We start from the raw sequence: 9,850 nt of genomic DNA, 5'->3' as shown, positions 1-9,850 counted from the left end.
ACTCTGGAATGATGCAAACATACATTTAAAAACATGTCATTCTCTTTTGGTTTTTAAGAAAATGGTTTGTAAAGCTATTTTTGAAGCTTATAAGTGCAATTGACTATCTGTTAATGTTTCTTTGCTTTTCTGTTGTTTCTTTGCTTTTCTATTCTCTTTTCTAAAAGAAAGTTGACAATAAAGGACAGGCTTTTATAAGCAGTTTGTTTCAGCCTATGCCTTTTCAGTCATTGTTAAACACATGATTATTGGTTTTGTGTGAAATGTTAATGGTGTGCACAATGTTTTTTGGTGTTGTGTTGTTTTTGTGTTGTGTTGTCATGACTGAATAAATTTCATTCATTCATTCATTCAAAGACGACACTTAAACAGATGTTTCATTATCTTATTTTGCACATCAAACCTCTCTTTTTCTAATGTATTATTTAAAAAAAAAACATGATTTTCACAAGGTACAAAGAGGAAGGAGTTTAGCGGCCTTTAGGGTTCTGATATAACACTATTGGTTGAATGGGTAGATTTGTTTCTATTTATGTACAGAAATGGGCAGCTTGTGCATGTGTATATATATATATATATATATATATATATGTATGTAGGTATGGGTGTATGTGTATACGTGTGTATGTAGAGATACTGTATATAGATATAGTGCATATGGAGTTAATATAGAGATAGTATGGTGTAAATAAGTATATTTATATTAATATTTATATGGGCATGTGTGTACAAATGTATAGAAATATTCAACTATGTGTATGTATGTATAGGTAAGTATGTGAGTACAGTGTGTGAGTATAATTATAGTATAATTAGTTATTACAAATACTTTTATAAATAAATAATCAGTGAATAAATAATTAGTGAATGGGGGTAGGATTAAATAAGTTTACACTTCTTCCTACTCCTTTTTGCACATGTAATTAAGATATTAAGTGTTAAAATATGAAATTCTTGGTTTTGTTGGGTTTTTTTTTTTTGTTTTCTTATCTTCTCTTTTAATTGTTGTCTTTTACATGTACAAAATAAATCAAATCAATCAATTTCAGTTCACAACTGGAATAAGCACTGACTGATCTCAGTGACCCTGAATAGGATTAGAGCAGTTATAGAAAATGAATGGATGGATGGATGGATGGATGGATGGATGGATGGATGGATGGATGGATGGATGGATGGATGGTGTCACATGCCAAAATTAGTGTTACTCTATGCAAACGTCTCAGAAAATTAGAATATTGTGATAAAGTTCTTTATTTTCTGTAATGCAAAAATGTCATACATTCTGGATTCATTACAAATCAACTGAAATATTGCAAGCCTTTTATTATTTTAATATTGCTGATCATGGCTTACAGTTTAAGATTAAGATTCCCAGAATATTCACATTTTTTTTAGATAGGATATTTGAGTTTTCTTAAGCTGTAAGCCATGATCAGCAATATTAAAATAATAAAAGGCTTGCAACATTGCAGAATGTATGACATTTTTGTTTTTGTAATTGCATTACAGAAAACACAATATTCAAATGTTCTGAGACAGTCCTAGGTTTTGGATAACAAGAGTGTGAGACTGTGGTGACATCTGGTGGTCAAACGGTCGAAGACACTAATGAAAATATTAGAAATATTAGCGGTAAGTCGATTCACTGCTAGGCCCATTAATCAGTTGTTCATTGGTCATTTTATAATAATTAGAATAGGCTACAGGAAAAGGCATATTGATTAATGTCTGGACAGTATGTATATTAAAAAAAAACCTGCACTGCATGTTCGGACCAAAGTGACAGTATTTAGAGAAATCTAACTCAGCACCAAGGACAGATTTAACCAAACCCTTTACAAATTAGAAACGATTTAATTTTATTTTAATTTATCTCGTCTCACAACAGCTGAGGGCAGTTGTGAGAAGAAAATGTAAAAAAAAAAAAAAAAGAAAAAAAGACTGGCGGCGTCCCAGCCATACTATGGTCCCAGCTTGAGAGCGGAACCTTCGGACACTCGTTCCGCTGGCGACACGGACGTGTTTCCCGGGGGCACCGCTGGGGACCCGGACCTGTTTATCGGGAGCACCGTTCAGCTGTAGCAGCAGCTAGTGGATTTGATTTATTCTAATGTCGAAGCTGCAAACTAACTAATCTACTATTGTTCTGGTTTTGATGTCACGGGTAAGTGGACCGTTATCTAAATGTTAAATGAATAAATAAGTAACAGCTACCATCAATATGTGCATGAATATTGTAGTTTGTATAGATTTAGGGCCGCTTCATGCAAAGCTGCTCGTATCGAGTGTTTACGTTTAAACCAGTAGTTTACGTTGATAAGGATGTCTTAATATGTGTTAAATGTCTTATTAATATTTTTGTTACGGCTGAAAGAGATTCCGTGATTTACTGCAGTTTATAATAATAATAATAATAATAATAATAATAATAATAATAATAATAATAACATGTGCAATATCCATGCAATACCTGTCTACCTCACACTCATCCTACCTGCTTTTTTGCACTGTTTTTCTCTCCTTTGCACTATTTTTTTATCTTATATTTTTTATCTTTTTATCTCCACTGCAATGTATATATCGCCCATATTTTTGTAATTATATATACTGTATATCTTTTACTTTTTTACCCCCTGAGTTTCCCCATGAAGGGAGTAATAAAAGGACTATCTTTATCTTATCTTATTACAATCATTGTGTATTTTCCCTGTCGTTTTAACGACCGAAGCGACTGATTAATTTTCTGTCATAAAACTAATGCTTCAAATCTACTTAAATGTCACTAAAATGGTATTGAATGACCAAACCTAAACCCTTTCCTGCCGCACTAACAAACATTAGCAGACCTGTCATGCGCTCTTTGGCCGCTGGGGGGCGCAGCGGCTCTGATACATACATACATACACACACACACACACACACACATATATATATATATATATATATATATGATAAAGTTCTTTATTTTCTGTAATGCAATTACAAAAACAAAAATGTCATACATTCTGGATTTATTACAAATCAACTGAAATATTGCAAGCCTTTTATTATTTTAATATTGCTGATTATGGCTTACAGTTTAAGATTAAGATTCCCAGAATATTCTAATTTTTTGAGATAGGATATTTGAGTTTTCTTAAGCTGTAAACCATGATCAGCAATATTAAAATAATAAAAGGCTTGTAATATTTCAGTTGATTTGTAATGAATCCAAAATGTATGACATTTTTGTTTTTGTAATTGCATTACAGAAAATCACAATATTCTAATTTTCTGAGACAGTCCTGTATATCCTGCAGGTTGCAGGTTCATATACTGATATGAGGCTCCAGTCCTGCAGGTCGTAGGTTCGAATCCTGGCCTGCACACCTTTGCTGCATGTAAAATTAATAATGTTCCACCTTTTGAATTAAGCTATATTACAGTTTTTCACAATTGTTTAAACAAATTTCCTGGTAGCCTACCTCAGTTTCTCAAAACTCTAAACACAAATTACAAAACTCACACACAAAATGCAAAATCCTACACTTCTCTTGCAAAAGCACTCTACCCTCAAAACAGTGTTAACTCTTCACTAAATGGTATTCCCTTCTCAAATGCCAAACACATACATCATTTGAGTAGACACTTCTAAGCACCCACTGAACACTGATGTGCAGAATGGAAGACGCTATAGTATGAATGGAAAACACTATATGAATGAATGAATGAATGAATGAATGAATGAATGCCTCAGTAGAATCAAGCATTTGTATGTTCAGTGTTACACCTACAGCTGTTGGATGTAATATATCACCATATAGTATTCTTATGTATAGTAAACAACACACAATTCTTTACTGTAACAACAAATAATATTTTACAGTATTTGGACTCACAATGTGCAGTCCACTGGACATCACAGCAGCTGCTCACCTCTCTCAATATTCCTCCATCCATTGTTCTCCAAACAAACCAGGAGCTCACCTGTGACCCTTTTATGGCAAATTGCTGATTGCATATTGCACAACGGCCTTTGGAGTTTAGAAATGTGATTGACTGTGTGTTCTGTGTGAACAGCAAGAGAGGGAATTCAGGAAGAGTGTGCAGGATATTGGGAATTGTGTGTAGTGTTGTGAGAAATGTGTGGTATGGAATGGGAATTTGAGGCTAGAGCAGTAAATGTGCAGGATTGGTTCAGCAGGATTGGTTCAGCCACCTGAAACATGAGTTTCAGGTTGTGCACATTGGGCCTGATTTACTAAGATCCTAAATAAAGAAATAAATAAATTGTGTGTGCACTGAAAAAGTTTGCACGTGCTGTTGTTGTGTGTTTTGCGGGTGATCAACTAAGAATGCGTGCGCAATTGATAACAGGCGCAAACAGCAGTATTTACAGTTTTTCACAATTGTTTAAACACATTTATTGGAACATCAGACACAATGTGCACAACCTGAAACTCATGTTTCAGGTGGCTGAACCAATCCTGCTGAACTCCAAGCACATTTACTGCTCTAAACTCAAATTCCCATTCCATACCACACATTTCTCACAACACTACACACAATTCCCAATATCCTGCACACTCTTCCTGAATTCCCTCTCTTGCTGATCACACAGAACACACAGTCAATCACATTTCTAAACTCCAAAGGCTGATGTGCAACATGCAATCAGCAATTTGCCATAAAGGGTCACAGGTGAGCTCCTGGTTTGTTTGGAGAACAATGGATGGAGGAATATTGAGAGAGGTGAGCAGCTGCTGTGATGTCCAGTGGACTGCACATTTTGAGTCCAAATACTGTAAAATATTATTTGTTACAGTAAAGAATTGTGTGTTTTCTATTTGAGTAGCCTATACATAAGAATACTATATGGTGATATATTCCATCCAACAGCTGAAGGTGTAACACCGAGACATTCATCTAGTGTTTTCCATTCATACTATAGTGTCTTCCATTCTGCACATCAGTGTTCAGTGGGTGCTTAGAAATGTCTACTCAAATGATGTATGTGTTTGGCATTTGAGAAGGGAATACCATTTAGTGAAGAGTTAACACTGTTTTGAGGGTAGAGTGCTTTTGCAAGAGAAGGGTAGGATTTTGCATTTTGTGTGTGAGTTTTGTAATTTGTGTTTAGAGTTTTGAGAAAGTGAGGTAGTCAATCAGGAAATGTGTTTAAACAATTGTGAAAAACTGTAAATGAGGTGTTGCGTGTCTCACGGTTTGCGACATGGAGAGTCTGGATGGAAAGCAGGATAGTCGCAAGCGCAAAATGAAATTTGACGAGTTGGAGTTAGAGATATTAGTGGAAGAGGCAAATAAACACATTCATGAACTACAGCAAAGAAATTTAAACATTACCAAAAGAAACGCAATATGGGAGAAAATCTGCGATAGAATAAATGCAGTTGGTAACACAAAAAGAACGGCAGAGGAGGTTAAAAGAAGGTGGCAAGATATAAGGCGAAGAACTAATGAAAAAGTGGCCTTTAATAAAACTTGTGCAACCATTTTAAAATAGCATGCAGCAGAATAAAGACTCTCTCTCTGCGTATTCTTTGATTTTGGCGATGTCGCCTCCTTGCCACAATAACAGCAGCCATCGGTGCGTAATGCTGGGCAGATTAGCACCTTCCTTTCCAACGTATTAAATACAGACGCAATCACAATCCCTGCAAAAACTTTCAGGCTTGGTAAATCTCATTGCGCGTGGTAAATGAACCTATTTGCATCTTCCCCTCCCAGTATTTAGTGATTTCTGGCGGGTACGCCCCATATTGATTATTCATCAGGGCAAAAGTACTAAATGAACAGCGTGTGCTATTTTGCTCATTTGAGAGGCGCAGTCCTCTTTGCACGCTGTTAGTAGATCAGCTTGCACATTGGTTTGCGGGTGATGTCAAGTTTACACACGTTTTTACGCACACAAACCTTTAGTAAATCTGGCCCATTGTGCCTGATGCTCCAATAAATGTGTTTAAACAATTGTGAAAAACTGTAATAATAATATACACTCTTTTATTTCCCCACATTTGCAAGCGTTGGCTGTGACAGTCCCAGGCTGGTGGAGACTAGAATGGAGCCTGCGGGCCGGAAGGACAAGCCCAAGCTGAACTCCACCCCGACCCGGGACCGAGCCCGGCACAAGTCGGCCCAGCAGCTGCTCAAGCAGCGGCAGAGAGCAGAGGTGCTGCACGCTCCACCTTCTCCACCTTCTCCACCTTCTCCACCTCCTCCACCTCCTCCACCTCCTCCACCTCCTCCCTGTCCTTTCCAATCCAATTCTCCTCTCTCATCCTAAGCTGCTTCTTTCACAGTCATCAGTGTTTCTATGATCTTTGTTGCAGATCTACGCTCTAAACAAGATGATGACGGAGTTGGAGCAGCAGCAGTTCGAGGCGTTCTGCAAGCAGATGCAGTCTCAAGGAGAATGACGTCGGACAAACTTCGTCGTCCACCTTTTTTATGGTCCATCATTTGTCGTCCACTAAGAACATCATGTGCACATTCATTCCCAGAGATGAACCCATAAGTTACTAAGGGGGGGGGGGGGGGGGTTAATGCAGTTTACAACTGTTCAAAGGGTTGTAGACATCTTTTTTTTTTAAGTATTTTGGTGAAGAAATAAGAAACTAGAAAAAGATGAGTGGAATGTCGTGTGGGCATATTCTGACTTCCATTTGTCCTGTAATGTGTACTGTTACATTTCCAGCAGGAGAGGAGAACAGTAGGGCTGTCACGGCCACTTCCTCACCTGCTTGCGTTCTATATTCAGTCACTTTTGAAAACTGTCACGGTCCTCATTTAGAAACCTGATATGAAATAATTGTCCTTGAGCAGCACTATTTCTCATTGTGTATTTCATTTATTTTTCCAGCTTTGTTCTAGTCGTAACCAGTTGTGGTAGCAGAGCAGCAGATGCTCACACACTAAGAGATCTTTTGCAATACAGGACTGTCTCAGAAAATTAGAATATTGTGATAAAGTTCTTTATTTTCTGTAATGCAATTTAAAAAAAAAATAAATAAATAAATAAATGTCATCCATTCTAGATTAATTACAAATCAACTGAAATATTGCAAGCCTTTCATTATTTTAATATTGCTGATCATGGCTTACAGTTTAAGATTAAGATTTCCAGAATATTCTAATGTTTTGAGATAGGATATTTGAGTTTTCTTAAGCTGTAAACCATGATCAGCAATATTAAAATAATAAAAAGGCTTGCAACATTTCAGTCAATTTGTAATGAATCCAGAATGGATGACATTTTTGTTTTTGTAATTTCATTACAGAAAATCACAATATTCTAATTTTCTGAGACAGTCCTGTATGGGAAACTGTAACTGTAACTAAACTGTAACTATGCAACAGCACTGATTCTGTCCCGGTCAGCAGTCGTCTGACCAGAGCCAACCACCTTTTTCATTTCACCTTCTGAAAGACGGCAATGACATTTGTTACCTGCTTTGATTTTTCTAAGTATGTTTTACTGAAAAGATAATAAAACAACTGTTTCACATGATTTCTTATAATTACAATGAGTTTGTTTCAAAAGAGAAATGAGGAAAACGACTTTTCCTTTGAGTCTGTTTGTTTTTATCTTGTAATGTGAATGTTTGATAAATACATGCCCTGTGATTGGTTTAAAGGATGCTTCCCTCTTCTTCTGCGTTGTTACAGAACAGTTCAGATCCTGCCATTCATGGGGATTGAAATGTACAAAAATTAGCAGGAGTATTGTCGAAGGTTAGGCACAGTCGTCCGATGGAAGGAGCTCCTTAAAAAAAGGATAATGATTATGCTCTTTAATACCTTAACAAACAGACTATAGAGCCAAAGGTGTTGCCCAGTATCCAAAGTTCCTTTTAGACCAGGGGTCGGCAACCCAAAATGTTTTAGAGCCATATTGGACCAAAAACACAAAAAACAAATATGTCTGGAGCCGCAAAAAATGAAAAGTCTTGTATCAGCCTTAGAATGAAGACAACACATGCTGCATGTTTCTATATTAGTTATAACTGGGACAACTTCTCGCTACAGAGCAAACATTCAGGCAATGAATGCAAATGATTCGCTCCAAGAAACGTTGAATCCTCTATGGAAGAATATCAGGGCCATGCAGGAGAAAACATATTTGAGAGGGGAAGATTGTTTTTTATTTTGCACTTCGAGAAAAAAGTCGAAATGTCGAAATTAATGTTGAAATACAATTTCAAGAATAAAGTTGAAATTTCGCCTTTTTCTCAACATTTCAACTTTATTCACGAAATTTTGACTTTTTTCTCGACATTTTCACTTTTTTCTCGACATTTCGACTTTTTCCCCTTTCCAATATTTTTTCTCCTGCATGGCCCTAATACTCTTCCGTACAAATCTTTGTTAACAGAAATGTTGAAATTTAATATTTATTCTACACATTTTTGCAGCATTGGAAAACGTTAAAAATGTTTGTGTCATGTCTGTCATCCTACAGAAACCATATTAAAACAAAACATTTATTTCCCTCCCCCACCTATTTCCATTTTCAAACATTTTTGGAAAAGCTCCAGGAGCCGCTAGGGCGGCGCTAAAAAGCTAGGTTGCCGACCCCTGTTTTAGACAAACTGGCCCTTGACGGCCCTTCCAATTCCCAGTTGTTTCCTGTTGTAAGCAGCGATTAGTGTAGAGTTTTGACATTGAGTGCTTACAAAGCAAGGAGCAGTTGTAGGTAGCCTTAACAGAAGCAACATTTCACTAAACTTTAAAGTAGCAGAAGCATCTGGTACTAATGAAAGTCTGCAATTTACCCACAGACAGTCAACTTGAGTAGAAATTGTAGAACAAGAATTTGTCTTTTACTGATTCACAGGCATTACTTCCTGTTCCTTTAACGTGTGATGACACGTGTGATGACACGTGTTGACGGTGCGGATGCTGAACATGACGTGTCCTGATCCGGTTGCCGCTGGTCTGGACTGGAATGACTGCTTTTCATTATCACGGCTGCTAACTGCTTGGTAAACATGATAACAATACATCTACAGTATTCCGTCCAGTCTTGTTTTGCGTGGTAAATTAGATTGTATGAAGAATAAAGTGTGTGTTTTTTTAAACCCAATTTTTTTCCCATTTTTATCACCCAGTGCTCCTTCCTAAGTCAGTCCTGAGCATTGCTCCCTCTACCCCCTGTTACATTACAACTTTTGATATTTTTTTGTTTATGCCCAAAAAAGGAATGTTTTGTTGGCCATGAGCCTTTATATATGTTTATAGGTATGAAAACATTAAAGTTTTCAGTTATAATTGCATAAATTGTCTATATTTCATTACTTTATATACTTTATTGGGGTTACATTTGCGTAAAAGGCTAAAAACCAAATTCTCAAAAAATTAAAAACTTAAATAGACCGAAAATGGAACAAATTAAAACGGAATGTGGGAAAAAATCTAACTGATTTCATCCGTCTCTGTTTCCTCCCTGGATCTGTTTGGTAATTCTGCCCCACGATGTTTCTGTTTCAGTTCTATCAGCATTCTGGGAGCTGATTGGTCCTTACAGCATCATTAGCTGCAATACTTGCTGTTGAATCTCAATATAATACTAGTATTAATATGTTGCAGAACTACAGTCATATCATTCATGCAACAGCTCAAAGAACAGTTTTAATAACACTAACCCAAATCAATATCGGAATGGAATCCTGATAATCGATCCTGAATCGGATTGATTCTTGACATTTGAATGGATCCCCAGCCCTGCAGGGAACACGGGGAGAACATGGAAACCCCACCAGGGTGCTGGATTCATGGGGGAACTAACACGCACTCAGCACCCACAGTGTCCCCGGCGGGAATTGAACCCAGGACCTTCTAGCTGTGAAAC

At 36.9% G+C, this 9,850-nt stretch overlaps 1 protein-coding gene across 1 annotated transcript; it reads left to right on the top strand.

The window, feature by feature from the left end:
* The first annotated feature begins 2,033 nt into the window (after nucleotides 1-2,033).
* On the top strand, nucleotides 2,034-7,510 carry svbp (small vasohibin binding protein). The gene is made up of 3 exons (XM_061728166.1): nucleotides 2,034-2,167; nucleotides 6,025-6,172; nucleotides 6,333-7,510. The coding sequence occupies exons 2-3, from the start codon at nucleotides 6,062-6,064 to the stop codon at nucleotides 6,417-6,419; spliced, it is 198 nt and encodes a 65-aa protein (XP_061584150.1). The 5' UTR covers nucleotides 2,034-2,167; nucleotides 6,025-6,061; the 3' UTR covers nucleotides 6,420-7,510.
* The last annotated feature ends 2,340 nt before the right edge of the window (nucleotides 7,511-9,850 follow it).

Source organism: Cololabis saira, chromosome 8, assembly GCF_033807715.1.
Source record: "Cololabis saira isolate AMF1-May2022 chromosome 8, fColSai1.1, whole genome shotgun sequence".
Classification (NCBI taxonomy): Eukaryota; Metazoa; Chordata; class Actinopteri; order Beloniformes; family Belonidae; genus Cololabis; species Cololabis saira.
The sequence above is the reverse complement of the archived record's forward strand: the minus strand, read 5'-3'. Positions and strand labels throughout refer to the sequence as shown.